This window comes from Pseudophryne corroboree, chromosome 4 (genome assembly GCF_028390025.1).
Source record: "Pseudophryne corroboree isolate aPseCor3 chromosome 4, aPseCor3.hap2, whole genome shotgun sequence".
Lineage (NCBI taxonomy): Eukaryota > Metazoa > Chordata > Amphibia > Anura > Myobatrachidae > Pseudophryne > Pseudophryne corroboree.
Window position 1 is genome coordinate 244,934,096 of NC_086447.1, and position 15,958 is coordinate 244,950,053.

A 15,958-nucleotide genomic window follows, 5' to 3' on the forward strand; every position below is an offset into this window, starting at 1 on the left:
TTTTTTTTCCGTTTTCTCTCTATTCTCACTCATGTTTTCATGGTTTAAAGATGGTATGTCACCCCTCAGTTGGACCAATGGTAATGCCAGATTTTTGCTCCTTACAGAAAGATCGCTGATTAGGAAGGAATATTGCATCACCAGAATGTTCATTTGGAAGACTGAAGAGACAGCACCTTTTTGAGAGGACAGCAGAACAAAAAGAACAACAAGACGAGAGAACTTATTATCGTAACAAGTTCTCTCCCCCTCAAACTGTTTTCTTATACCCCCATTACAAATTTCTTCTTTTCTCCTCCTGTAAGATGGACTTGCCCCAAGAGACTGTGATATGGATTTTCCTGTTGACCATGATGTTGACCAGAGCAGTCTGTTTCGGTGAGAGTACCAGTGAGGTCGAGAAAGGATCCAGAAAGGTCCTGATGACTGAGACGGAGGTGTAAATTTCCAATAGCAACCCAATCACCAAGCAAAGGCGAGTACCGGACACGATCTAACAACCTTGTTATTTGTAAACATTTTGAAGGATTGTTAGTTTAAGAAGAAAACTGTATCTGTAGGCTCTGTAACAATGTCATTGAGGATGGGTGCATTAAGAAATGCCAATCCAGTTTTAATATCCATATGGACCGGCATCCATTGAGTGACTATCACTCCTTAGTGGGTAATGTGTTAAACAAAACAGATTGTTGGGTATGCTCTCAAGTACCTCAGGGTCATAGCAAATCAGGGCTAGTACCATTTCCTTTAACGATAGAGGAGGTACTTGAGTTAAATGGTGGGAGACCGGTGGACCGGAGGTTTAATATCTCCAGCCCTCCTAGTTTGAAGCTCCACCAATACCACGTGGATAGGTCCCTATTATGTTTCAACATCTCTAATCCCAGAAAGCCGGGAAATTGGGAAGTGTCATGGAGTAACCACACCATGACCTTTTCGCATAGAGCAGATAGAATGCCTACAGATACAGAGCTTGTACGCCACATAGCCAGTAGAGGAAAATCTTTCCGGTATAGGTATACCTTAGGAAATAGGATTACTAAAGTTGGAGAAGTATCACCAGGATACTGTGCACATATCGTACAACCTGATACGTGTACTAAGCAGATGGAAGAATTAGGGTCAGGAGATTTCACATGGAAGGTGTGTAATATGGTTATGTCCTACTCCGTCCCATATGTTCTCCCCGATGATGCATATTTCATATGCGGGAGAAAGGCGTACAAGTGGCTTGCCCCAAACTCTGAAGGATTGTGTTATATTGGAAAAGTATTGCCTGAAGTAATGACTGTGTCACATGACAAAATGAAAGACATACACCATGGTGCCCAAGCTCCTTATACTCACACCCATTACGAGCACGTTGTTAAAAGGCACCTGATAGAGAAGACAGAGCATCCGGCCTCTGATCTGATAAGTGAATCCACCGGGATTCAATTCTTAATCGCGTTAGATTTCACCCGCACCGCTAGAGGAGTGCTGAATTATAAATACATATCGGCGCTCGCAAATTTGTTAGATAATATCACTGAAATGTATGATGACACATTTAGGTATACTGGAAGGGAACTTCAAGCTTACAAAACAGAACTAGTCCAGCATAGAATGGTTCTCAATTACCTCACAGCAGTGACAGGCGGATATTGTGTCACACTGGCAACACAATACGGCGTGAAATGTTGCACATATATTACGAATAGCACCGAGGATCCGGTCGAGGTCATAGACCAAAAGATGGACGATATTCTCCAATTGAAGTGGGAATTTCGCAGGAGACACAATCTCACTCTTGCTGCTGTAGGTAATGAGCTGACTGGTTGGGTGTCATGGTTGAACCCGCGAAATTGGTTTTCTGGTTTAGGAGACTGGGCTCAAGGAGTCATAATGGATGTTGGGAAGTTTCTCCTATGTATCTTAGGTGTTGTCATATCGATTGGATTGATATTTAGATGCGGTCAGGCTTTAATGAAGTGCAATCATCGTACCAGGGTAATGAGTTTAAGGAGTGAGGAAACTGTAATTAACCTGGACTTGATTTATGACCCAAATGTAGAAACAATGATGTGATGAAAATGCGATTTCTACGGTCCGTTTCTTTCACCTGTTTTTCCGTTTTCTCCAAGGTAACAAGACCCACTTGGACAAGGAAGTTGACGAGACGCTATACAGACAACGGATTGACCAAAGAAGAAGTTTTGACCACTGTAGATACGGACATTTGATGAACTTTGCCATGGATCCCCAGTTTCCCTAGAATTCTTAAACTTACGCTAGCCCAACATTTTTGTAAATCTATTGGCATTGACAAAGCTTTTTGCTCGCACCTAATGGGCAAAACAGCGCAAAGAAGACGACTTTCAACTGATACCGAACAAAACCTCAATCGACGACTGTACATTAACCTGACATAGAATACCACCGCATTTACCGTAATTATGTCTTTTCTTCATTTCTACAACCCTCAGGTAATGACACACATAGTCGATAGGGAATACAGGCACAGATATCAGCAATCACATATCTCCCCCATTCATGTATCATCAACTAAAATGTGCTTCCCCATTTTGTTACAACCAAAACCGAAAAGAGCTCGGTAAAGTTTGACAGCCCATCCACAGACCCGTACCACGGGATAAGAAGGAATTCAAATGTATACTTCGCAATACCTCGAAGCTTGATTTACAACACGTACGGCACGATGATACATGACCCCCCAAACATGGACTCATACACACATGCTTCTGCTATCTCACTAGGTCATACCCTCTTCCCACCTACTCCTCTCTCCTCCCTTACCCAACCATGGAAATGAATTAACCCCTAACATATATTTTTCTCCTTTTGAAATGTTTTCAGGAAGTGGCAGTTATTGTTGACTGCCAAAGGGTGGACTGTCAAAGTCAGAAAAATATCTCTACACACACTGCCATATTTGCACCTCATACTGGTCCGCGCTGTGCATGCGTACGCTCTCCCGTACGTGCACATACTCACAGTCGCGGGCACCCGCAGGCGCACGGTATGCGTATTTACGGTAGAGTTTATGCGATCGTAGCGTGCGACTCAATCATTACATATTTTCACTATATAATGTATTTTGTAGATCATGGTCCCTTTGATAGATTCTGCAAGTTTGGTTAATATAGAATGTTCATGAACAGAGAAATCCCTCTTTGTTTGATACGAAGGGTCAGACAGGAGTAATACAGTGGTGTTTAGTATCCATCGGAAGAACATTTAATTAGCAATATTCCGGTGTTGGTTTGGAGCAGATTAATCGCTCGTGCGAATAGTTATGGACATAAGAAGTTTATGAACATTTACTTTATTTGCACTTTATTACCCATGCGGCGGGAAACCCAGTTTCCCTCCCACCTGAGCTGTTGGAAATAGTCACAGCCCACCTGTATGAAACAACCTATGACCTTTTGTTATAATGCGAAGCCGAATTCCTGTGTCCAATGAACAATGAGATTGTAGGGACCATTGAATTGTATTGTGTGTGGGGCATAAATAGGCAGGCCGACCGTATCCAGTTCTCTCTCTTCAACGGTTCTCATTGCTGATAATCGGGAGCTGGATATCGAGGCGCATGCGATCGTTTCCCCTTGTGCGTAAGTGTTTCTCCGCAATCATATTGTCTTGATGTTATTGTGAGCCATCTCTCTCTCTCTTCTATTTCTCCCTTATTTTTCCCTTGATTGTATTGTATTGTATTGTATGGTATTTCCTGTGTAATTATCTGGTTAGTTAGTCTATGTTATATTGTAGTGTATGCTTTGTACTGTGATTCTTTTGCAAGTATAATAGTCATAATACATATAATAGGTTTTGGACCCTAAGCCCAGGTATCTGTGTATTTCTTATAGTGTTAAGTATTCCCTGAGCGTCGGTGACGCCCAAGCAGCTTTGTAGTTAATCAGGTTACACCAGGTTGCATTTACACTCTATCACCACACTAAGGTTTACTGTATATTTCGTTGTTAATGGTATAGATATAAAGGTTTAACGTTGTAAGCGTCTGCACCGCTGGTGATCTCCTCGTGGTCCCGAGCGTCCGCTACGCTATAGCGAATCATTACGTTAGTCGGCAGCCAATAGCGTGCCTGCCTGTGATCTCTGGGCCGTAAGTGAACGTGACGCTTGAGCGTCTCGACTACGGTTGAGCGATCGTTACGCAACTTGCGTACCATTACGGTACTTCTTACGTAGATAGCGTACAGTGTTCTTAGACCTCTTAAAGTGTTTTATATACGATAAATATTTAGCTTTATCAAACCAGCGTCTAGTTGTCATTGTATAGGCTGTTTTAGAAAAATGACAGAAGATGATTGGTTGGTACTTTATCTTTCTCCACTTTATCTCTGTCCAAGCTTTGATAAATCTCCCCCTTGCTCTAAACACATATGTAATTTACGATAATCCGTTGTTATACAGTATTTACAATTTGATCACTTGTGTAAATGCTTTATAGATTATATTGCATGGACTCTACCTTAGCTGTTTGATTTTTTTTTTTAAACAGTTATAAAAATACAGAACTGACACCACTGCATTGAAGTGAAAGCTGTATTATAATTTTCACCTAATATTTAGTTGTTGTTTTTTTTTGTTTGTTTTTTTAATCTACCTTCATTCTTGGAGATTTCAATGTCAGCAAACAATCCAGCTTTAATAATCTGCCATAACAGGCCCAAAACCAAGTGTGGTTTTCCTTCTTTTAAATCTTGTGCACCGATATTCACTACTGTGCAACCGATGGCAGAGGCTGAATTCAGCGCTAGATTAATATTTTCCTGCAGAAATATTAAAACAAATCTTTGTAATACAGTAACTGGTTTAAATGTGGATATTGTTAAATAGCTATATGCACATACCATATAAACAGCCTTTCACCTGCTAAGTATCGAATAGTGGCAATATTATTTAAAAATGAAATAACAGTATCAATATTTTTATGTCAACTGAAGTAATTATTGATGGAGGTGGACTTTTGTATTTGGAGTACTGAAAAGATCATGGGGGGATGTTGTTGGGGGGTGTTGATTTATCAAACTTGGAGAAAGTTAAAGTGGAGATAAATAAAGTACTAACCAATCAGCTTCTGTCATTTTATAGGCTGGGTTTGAGAATCTGTTTGGTTGGTTCTTTATCTCTTTCCACGTTATCTCTCTCCCAGCTTTGATAAATCTCCCCAGAGGATAGAGACTTGAGGTTACTAGTGCCGGAGTTTCAGTTTTTCGGTTATTTTCCGTCAATTTAAATTCACCCAAAAAAACTTGCTGAAAACGTGGAAACTTAATTTGCACTGCATTACATTTTCACCTATGTGTGTGTGTGTACTATGGTACAAAAAAATTTAAAATTCTGCATGATTAGAATGATGCACTGTTGATACATGATCACCACCTTCTGAGCAAACTTGGTATTGCAGCAGCTGTCTCCCCAAGCCAACTTTTTATTTAAATCTGTCATTTCCCAAGTCGTATCTCTAAACTAGTGAGAGATTCCACACATGCATCTGTAACATTCACTACTGCCAGTATTTGTTAAATGGCAATCTCCTCTTGCTTACTAATTCAGATTTATAGTAAAAGATAATGAAAAGTTTATGAATCTGTAACATAATCATTATAGTATTGATGACCAAAAACAAAATATACAGTACAGTATGTATAATCACTGACTGAAATGGTGAATGGTGTCAGCCTTGTTGTGTTTATGGCTCTCTCATCGATGGTGTCTGGTTGAGATAAGTTGACCATTTTGCTAAAATAGAAGAACAGAAATGAAAAACATTTGTTACTGTACTTTTCTTGTGTACAAACTGTACAGCTTCTTATGTCAGTTGTATTTGCTACACAGCACAATATTTTAAAGAAATTACAATTAAAAACTATTTTACTAATTATTTATGTTTACTTTGTGAAATTAAAAGGAATGATTTCTTCAACCACATACTGTACCTTGCAAGCATTGGGAATAAAAGCAATACCTGCTATTTCATCATTTGAGTTTAAGGAGGAGATTCAGTTAAACATGGTAAATTACAGCGAGTAATAACAGGAGGGAGCCTCAGGCTTTACTATTCAATTAGCCTCCCGATTTCTCCCAATAGGCTTGTTAATGCCCGTTAACGTGGGTGTTAACAGGGGTTAACACCTCACAGGCGAAAAAAAAATCTCTGATGACTGCTGGCTTTGGGGCTAATTGGTTAGCCCGGGGGATCAATTAGCCAATGGTAATCTACCGTGGCTAATTTAATTTCCCCCTAAGTATTTACAATAATGATAATAATGATAAGAATCTTGCAGAGTAAAGGGGGGTACTCACGGAGCGATATTCTAAGCAATCTGACTAGATTGCTTAGAATATCGGCAGGATCGCTCCGTGTGTAGCCCCCTCGGCGATAGCGATGCGCGGCCCCGCACATCGCTATCGCCGCTGCTAGATTGGCCTGCATGCAGGCCAATCTAGCGGGTCGCTCACTTCACCCGCTGGGTGAAGTGAGCGGCCCCCCCGTCTCCCCCCGCACGCTCAGCACAGATCGCGCTGTGCTGAGCGGCAGGAGAGATGTGTGCTGAGCGGTTCGCTCAGCACGCATCTCTCCTTGATCGGCCCGTGAGTACTGGGCTTAAGCTACTTGTTCATCAAACACATAGGGAAAGTGTGTGGGATAAACATGTACTGTGACCAGTACATGTTAACTTGGTTTACCATGGAGAATTATGCTATCATGAAAAAGAGAAACCACACAGCACCACCTACTGTCCATCCAGTGCAGCTCCTCAAGCAATATTCAGCCTGCAGCTGTTGTTATACTCCATTAAATTGTAAATGTCTGTTATGCTCTTATATTTTGTACAACTGCATAAAACATTGAGATACAGTATTCTATGTACATGCTGCTTTAACAAAAAAAGGCCCAAAAGGTTATTCTCATGCCCCAGGATACTGCTACTTATTAAACATCCCTCTGAATAAAACTGCAATTGTAAAGCGCAACGGAATTTGCTGCGCTATATAAGAAACTGTTAATAAATAAATAAATAAAATAACTGATATGCTGTTTCTTCTATTTCATTTTTAAAACTAGCAGTAAAAGCTGTGGAAGTGGGATATTCAGTTTGGTAAATGACAAAATTAGCATCATATTCTGGCAGAAACTTTAAAGGACCTGCTGACTCGCAAATGCCACCGGACTATGACATGCTGAAATGATGCGGGAGCTCGGCAAAGGGCACACTTTCTCCATGGAGGGCAAGAACTACTCAGTGTGGAATGGCAGAAGTCATCATTGCACAGGTATCTAATGATAGCATGTAGCACTGACTATACAATACCTGTACTGTGTTTGATACAATAGCATTGACTATACTGTGCAAGTCTGTTCCATGCTAGCTTTTCTGTACTTGTACTTTGCAGGTGATTGTTTCCCTTGCAGAACATATACTGCTCCTTTAGATAATAGGTGAGTAGCCTATGGGTTTGGACCCCATATGTGGTCCAAGATTCTATGTTGAGTTCTCCTTAAACATCAGATGTGAAGTACCTTCTATTGGGAACCAATGCTTCTATATGAGCACACCTATATTTTGGGGATCTCTATAACAATGGCACGCTAACACTTACAATACAAATGGTGCAAATACATTTAATTGTTTTGCATACAGGGAATACGCTGGCTGCTTTTGCATGTAGCACATAAATACTGAAATAGAATATAATAGATTACTGATGCTTTAAACCGCTGGTGCTGCAATGACAATAATAAAAGCTGTTCAAAAAGTAATGTTCTCAAGTCCGTTACTTGCTATACCCCAATCTGGAATCTGGAGACACAAGTCCCTTTGGGATTAGCATCTCACCACAGACACGTAGAAAAAAAATAATAATAATCCACAGGTAGCAAAGAAATGCCTTAATCCATAGCTGCCAAGAGATCATCCAGCCTCAGTATCAGAGGAGAAGTGGCCAATGTGTGGTGGTGGCCACACAGCTTTGTGAATACTGGGCACTCTGAAGAAGGGACAATGGGGTGGCACAGTAATGCTTACTTGACAGGCTCAGGTGCCCCATCCCATCTCAGTCTACCCAACTCTTGTCACTGGCCAGTGCAAACCTTTGCACTTGTGCAGATGCTGCCATATTGTTCCACATATTCATGCACTTCTCTGTACAGGTAGGCACATGTGTGTAGATATAGGTACATGATATTACAAAGGACCTTTCTCTTTGCAAACTTACATATTTGCAGTTCAAAAATGTCCCTTCAAGTCTTCAGCAGGGTTTATTGGAGAACTCATTACTCTCATACAATACTTACAGCAACAAAAAGTGTCACTAAGAAAAGTACAGTATATTCCTACAATTTACATTACCTGTAAATAATCAGTACAATATTCATTGTCACAGTCTTGAACGTCACGTTTATGGTATGTGCAGCCTTATCAGTCTGGAGTTTGTAGCCTTGTGATATGTTAATCTGGCTTTGCTTATCGCACAATAAATATAAAATGTTCTTAATATAGAAAAGTGAATGGTAATGGTTAATAATATGTGTTCCGTAAGTAAGCAATTAAACTCCATATTGAATTCCTTTAGGAGGACAGACTTACGTTTCTACCTAGATCGCGTAGTTCATCTAATGTAATCATCTGCTTATTTTCTAGGGATCAATATGTATTACCGACAGACGGTCAGGATGCCGGCCGTCTGTATACAGTCAACGACATCCTGACAGTCAGTAAGCCGCCAGCGGGGGTGAGCGCTAAAAAGCCCCTTGGGGTCTCTGTGACTCGCTGCACTCGCCACAGGTTCTGTTCCCACTCTATGGGTGTCGTGGACACCCACGAGTGGGAATAGTCCATGTGAGCCGGGATTCTGGCTGGCGGCAATGTCAGCAGTCGGGATTCCAACGTCGGTATCCTGACCGCCAGGATTCCAACTGCTGGCAATGTAACTGCATCCCATTTTCAGTGTTTGTGGATACCGCAGAAATGTAATGTAATTTACTGACAGACGGTGTTGGAGAATAGCAGAGGTCCCCTGGCTAAATATGTCACACCATAAAGTTCCTACAGTATCTTGTTAATAAATATTAGCCATCTATTCAAAGGCACACAAGTGCTTATTGACACAGATTAGGATACAATAATAAAAACAGCATAAGCTCAATAATAAACATAAAACATAAGTCCCAATGTAGCTGAACCAAGAAAGGCAGAAACGGAACTGAGTCTCAATGTTGTGAATGAAAAGAAGAGATTCCAGATAGTGTCCGTTTTAAATACTTGCCTCAAGGTTTGTTTGCAGTATCACAGAGCAGCGTATCAGGGGCACAGCATGTACTAGCGCCAATGCATTTTGAGCAGGGTGTGCTTTTTCTCAAGACTGTACATGCTGTTGAAAGTCCAGGTCTTTTATAGAAAGAAAACGTGGCACTTCCAGCACTGTAGCCGTGGACGCAACAGCTGCTTTCAACTCTGACTAAGGCCCATAGTGCAATATATTTTAATTTAAAAAAATGGGGGAGATGTACTAAGCTGTGTAAAGAGTGGAGAAGTGAGCCAGTAGAGAAGCTGCCATGGAAACCAATCAGCATTAAAGTAACATTTATAATTTGTATACTATAAAATTATACAGAGCAGCTAAGGGGGGAGGTTAGGGGTAGGGGAGAGGGGGGAACAGTCTTACCTCTCCCCTGTTGGGATTTCAACTATCGGGATGGCGAAGTCGGTATTCTGATCGCCGGCATCCCGCCCGCTGGGAACTCATGCTCAGCTGAACTAGGGTTACCACCTCATCCCAGTAATTCTGGACACGTAGTAATTACACAGGTTCTGTGGCTGATTAAAACCAGGTGAAATGGAGTTTTTAAGTCAGCCAGCCACAGAACCTGTGTAATTAATATGTGTCCAGAATTAAAGGGATGAGGTGATAACCCTATGCTGAACTAATATGGATGTGTCTCTCCATTGGGTGTAACAGGAAACAATTACCAGCTAGAAAAGAACTGGTATCAGTGAGCCCGGGACTTTTACAGTGTCGAGGACACAAAGCACTTTAAGAAATGACTGTTCTTTTCTATCTGGTAATTGTTTCCTTTCACACCCAATAGGGAGACACATCCAGGCGGGGGGTTCACTGTATAATAATTTCATGTACTGTTTAGTCATTTCATGAGATACAAATATTCTTATTAACATATACTGCAATAATAAGAATTTACTCACCGGTAATTCTATTTCTCGTAGTCCGTAGTGGATGCTGGGTACTCCGTAAGGACCATGGGGTATAGACGGGCTCCGCAGGAGACTGGGCACTCTTAAAAGAAAGATTAGGTACTATATCTGGTGTGCACTGGCTCCTCCCTCTATGCCCCTCCTCCAGACCTCAGTTAGGGAAACTGTGCCCGGAAGAGCTGACATTACTAGGAAAGGATTTGGAATCCAGGGTAAGACTCATACCAGCCACACTAATCACACCGTACAACTCGTGATAACTATACCCAGTTAACAGTATAAACAATAACTGAGCCTCTCTCACCAGATGGCTCATACAATAACCCTTTAGTTAAGCAATAACTATATACATGTATTGCAGAGAGTCCGCACTTGGGACGGGCTCCCAGCATCCACTACGGACTACGAGAAATAGAATTACCGGTGAGTAAATTCTTATTTTCTCTGACGTCCTAGTGGATGCTGGGTACTCCGTAAGGACCATGGGGATTATACCAAAGCTCCCAAACGGGCGGGAGAGTGCGGATGACTCTGCAGCACCGAATGAGCAAACTCAAGGTCCTCCTCAGCCAGGGTATCAAACTTGTATAATTTTGCAAAAGTGTTTGAACCCGACCAAGTAGCAGCTCGGCAAAGTTGTAAAGCCGAGACCCCTCGGGCAGCCGCCCAAGAAGAGCCCACCTTCCTCGTGGAATGGGCTTTTACTGATTTAGGATGCGGCAGTCCAGCCGCAGAATGTGCAAGCTGAATGGTGCTACAGATCCAGCGAGCAATAGTCTGCTTTGAAGCAGGAGCACCCAGCTTGTTGGGTGCATGCAGGATAAATAGCGAGTCAGTTTTTCTGACTCTAGCCGTCCTGGAAACATAAAGTTTCAGGGCCCGGACTACGTCCAGCAACTTGGAATCCTCCAAGTCCCTAGTAGCCGCAGGCACCACAATAGGTTGGTTCAAATGAAAGGATGATACCACCTTAGGGAGAAATTGGGGACGAGTCCTCCATTCTGCCCTTTCCATATGGAAGATCAGATATGGGCTTTTACATGACAAAGCCGCCAATTCTGACACACGCCTAGTCCAAGCTAAGGCCAAAAGCATGACCACTTTCCACGTGAGACATTTTAGCTCCACGGTCTTAAGTGGCTCAAACCAGTGGGATTTTAGGAATCCAACACACGTTAAGATCCCAAGGTGCCACTGGAGGCACAAAAGGGGCTGAATATGCAGCACCCCTGTAACAACGTCGAACTTCAGGCAGTGAAGCCAGTTATTTTTGAGAGAAAAAGGGATAGGGCCGAAATCTTGGCCTTTATGGATCCTAATTTTAGGCCCATAGTCACTCCTGACTGTAGGAAGTGCAGGAATCGACCCCCCTGGAATTCCTCTGTAGGGCCTTCCCGGCCACACACCAAGCAACCTATTTTCGCCATATACAGTGAAAAAGTCTTGCTGTCACGTCTTTCCTAGCCTTTATCAGCGTAGGAATAACTGCATCCGGAATGCCCTTTTCCGCTAGGATCCGGCGTTGAACCGCCATGCCGTCCAACGCAGCCGCGGTAAGTCTTGGATCAGACAGGGTCCCTGTTGCAACATGTCCTGACTGAGAGGCAGAGGCCATGGGTCCTCTGAGAGCATTTCTTGCAGTTCCGGGTACCGAGTCCTTCTTGGCCAATCCGGAGCAAAGAATATTGTTCACACTCCTCCGTTTATTACAATTCTCAGCCCTTGGGTCTGAGAGGAAGAGGAGGGAATATATAGACCGACTGGAACACCCACGGTGTTACTAGTGCGACCACAGCTATCGCCTGAGAGTCCCTTGACCCAGCGTAAAACCTTTTTATCTTTTTATTGAGGTGGGACGCCATGTAGTCCACCTGAGGCAGTTTCCATCAATTTGCAAAACTGCGTGAAGACTTGCGGATGAAGTCACCACTTTCCCGGGTGGAGGTCGTGTCCACTCCCGGAATGAACACTGCTGACAGTGCGCTTACTTGATTCTCCGCCCAGCGAAGAATTCTGGTGGCTTCTACCCTCGCCACCCCGCTCCTTGTGCCGCCCTGGCGGTTTACATGAGCCCCTGCGGTCTGACTGGATAAGAACCGGTTGGTCGCGAAGCAGGAACTCCGCTTGACTTAGGGCGTTGTATATGGCCCTTAGTTCCAGGATATTGATGTGAAGGCAAGTCTGTTGGCTTGACCACAAACCTTGGAATTTTCTTCCCTGTGTAACTGCCCCCCACCCTCGGAGGCTTGCATCCGTGGTCACCAGGACCCAGTCCTGAATGCCGAATCTGCGGCCCTCGAGAAGGTGAGCACTCCGCAGCCACCACAGGAGAGACACCCTGGCCCTGGGGGATAGGGTGATTAACCGATGCATCTGAAGATGTGATCCGGACCACTTGTCCAGTAAGTTCCATTGTCCTTGCATGGAACCAGCCGAAGGGGATGGCCTCGTATGATGCCATCATCCTTCCCAGGACTCGAGTGCAGTGATGCACTGACACCTGTTTTGGTTTTCAATGGATTCCTGACCAGTGTCATGAGCTCCTGAGCTCTCTCTATCGGGAGATAAACCCTCTTCTGGTCTGTGTCTAGGATCATGCCTAGGCGAGGCAGATGAGCTGTAGGAACCAACTGCGACTTTGAAATATATAGAATCCAGTCGTGTTGCCGTTTCACTTCCAGAGAAGGTGATACGCTGTCCAGCAACTGCTCTTTTGATCTCGCTTTTATGAGGAGATCATCCAAGTATGTGATAATAGTGACACCTTGCTTCCGCAGGAGCACCATCATATCCGCAATTACCTTGGTGAAATTGGTAATGACAATCCCGTACCGCAATTCTGAGGTACGCCTGATGAGGTGGATAATTGGGGACACGAAGGTATGCATCCCTTATGTCCCGATTAATTTCAGGCATGCAATGACCGCTCTTAGCGATTCCATCTTGAACCTGAACCTTTTCAGGTATATGTTCAGGGATTTTAATTCAATATGGGTCTAACCGAACCGTCTGGTTTCGGGATTATAACATGGTCGAATAATAACACCCTCTTGTTGAAGGAGGGGACCCTTGACCACCACCTGTTGAAGATACAATTTACGAATTGCAGTTAACACTGGCTCCCTCTCTTGGGGGGAAGCCCGCCGGGTCCTCGGTGAGGGGGCATCTTCTCACAGTCCAGCCTGTATCCCTGCGATACAATTTCTATTGCCCAGGGATCTAACAGGGAGTGAACCCACTTGTGGCTGAACTTACGAAGGCGTGTCCCCACCGGGCCTAGCTCCGCCTGTGGAGCCCCATTCGACATGCGGTGGATTTTTGTAGAGGCCGGGGAGGACTTCTGTTCCTGGGGACTAGCTGTGTTGTACAGCTTCTTTCCTCTGCCCCCGGCTCTGAAAAGAAAGGATGCACCTCAGACTTTCTTGTTTCTTTATTCGAAAAGCTGCATTTAATAATGTCGTGCTTTCCTAGGCTGTGCAGGAATATAAGGCAAAATATCAGAATTACCAGCTATAACTGTGGAGACCAGGCCCGAGAACCTTTCTCCACACAATCCTCAGCCTTCCATATGCCTCTTAAGTCGGCATCATCTGTCCAATGTATATTCTACAGGAGACGTCAAGTAGAAATCGACATAGCTTTTGTCTCTAGGACCCAGTATACTCATGTCCCTTTGGGCATGCTTTATAATTATATATCTATCACTTAAGACAGCATCTTAAAATATTTATATGCATACTAGGGTCTCAATCTCTGCCGATAAGGTACCTGTCCACGCTGCCACAGTGCTATAAACCCATGCCGACACAATCGCCGGTCTGGGTAGTATACTAGAATGTGCACACTATCTGCAGGATCCCTGAGAATAGCTAGTGCAAACAGGACACCCAAGGGGAAGATTCTCAACACATCCTGGCCCTAGTGGGGAAAGGATACAGCCTGAGAAATCTCTTGTGGGAAGCTGCCGTCTCTTGTCTGGAGATTCCCGCTCTTTTTCCTCATGAGAGGAGGGAAATTTACCTCAGCCTTCTTTCCCTTAACATGTGTACCCTCGTGTCAGGGACAGATGAGTCATCAGTGATATGCAAATCATCTTTTATTCCAATAATCATATATTGAATATCTTTTAGCCCTCTTGGCTGTAACTTTGCATTATCGTAGTCGACAGTGGAGTTAAACTCCGTGTCGATACTTTGTTATTTTGGATAGTGAACATAGAGAGACTCTGAAGGACTCTGTGACATAGGGACAGACCAGGGTAGATTTCCTTTCTGTTCCCTAACCTTTTGTGCAATAATTTTACCTCAGCACTTACACATATCCAAACAGGTGTCGGCGTTGTTGACGGAGACACCCTCCCACACACTTTTCCGCTCTATCACCTCCTTAGAGGAGCCTTTTACCTCAGACATGTCGACACATGCGTACCGACACACCACACACACAGGGGATGCTCTATTTGAAGACAGTTCCCCCTTTGGAGAGACAGAGAGAGAGTATGCCAGCACACACCACAGCGCTATATAATACAGGGATGTACACTATACTGAGTGATTTTTCCCCTATAGCAGCTTATATACACAGTTTTGCGCCTAAATTTATGTGCCCCCCCTCTCTTTTATACCATTTGTGTACCAGGATACTGCAGGGGAGAGCCTGGGGAGCTTCCTTCCAGCTGAGCTGTGAAGAGAAAATGGCGCCGGTGTGCTGAGGAAGAAGGCCCGGCCCCCTCAGCGGCGGGCTTCTGTCCTTTTATGTACTTTAATGGCGGGGGTTAATGCACATATACAGTTTATCAGACTGTATTATGTGCTTTTCGCCAAGTAAGGTAATCTAATTGCTGCCCATGGCGCCCCCCCCAGCGCCCTGCACCCATCAGTGACCGGAGTGTGTGGTGTGCTAAGGGAGCAATGGCGCACAGCTGCAGTGCTGTGCGCTACCTTAATGAAGACCGGAGTCTTCAGCCGCCGATTTTCAACTTCTCTTCGTTCTTCTGGCTCTGCAAGGGGGACGGCGGCGCGGCTCCGGGACCGGACGACCGAGGACTGGGCCTGTGTTCGATCCCTCTGGAGCTAATGGTGTCCAGTAGCCTTAGAAGCCCAAGCTAGCTGCAAGTAGGTAGGTTCGCTTCTCTCCCCTCAGTCCCACGTAGCAGTGAGTCTGTTGCCAGCAGATCTCACTGAAAATAAAAAACCTAACAAATACTTTCTTTTCTAGGAAGCTCAGGAGAGCCCCTAGGGTGCATCCAGCTCTGGCCGGGCACAGATACTAACTGAGGTCTGGAGGAGGGGCATAGAGGGAGGAGCCAGTGCACACCAGATATAGTACCTAATCTTTCTTTTAAGAGTGCCCAGTCTCCTTCGGAGCCCGTCTATACCCCATGGTCCTTACGGAGTACCCAGCATCCACTAGGACGTCAGAGAAATGGGGGTAATTCAGACATGATCGCAGCAGCAAATTTGTTAGCAGTTGGAGAGAACCATGTGCACTGCAAGTGGGGCAGATATAACATGTGCAGAGAGAGTTAGATTTGGGTGGGTTATATTGTTTCTGTGCAGGGTAAATACTGTCTGCTTTATTTTTACACTGCAATTTAGATCTCAGTTTGAACACATCCCACCCAAATCTAACTCTCTCTGCACATAGTATATCTGCAGCTAAACCTGGGCGCGATATGCACGATAACAGGGATCACTTTAGAAAGGAGATTGGGC

At 44.0% G+C, this 15,958-nt stretch overlaps 1 protein-coding gene across 2 annotated transcripts in view; it reads right to left on the reverse strand.

Moving 5' to 3' along the window:
- Positions 1-15,958, reverse strand: part of PLS1 (plastin 1) — a 285,009-nt gene that overhangs the window by 75,560 nt on the left and 193,491 nt on the right. For both annotated transcript variants that reach the window (XM_063915993.1, XM_063915994.1), the window contains exons 6-7: positions 5,688-5,769; positions 4,631-4,796 (exon numbers count right to left, since the gene is read on the reverse strand). In XM_063915993.1, the coding sequence (XP_063772063.1) occupies positions 4,631-4,796; positions 5,688-5,769 (248 nt within the window). The remainder of the gene's footprint in view (positions 1-4,630; positions 4,797-5,687; positions 5,770-15,958) is intronic.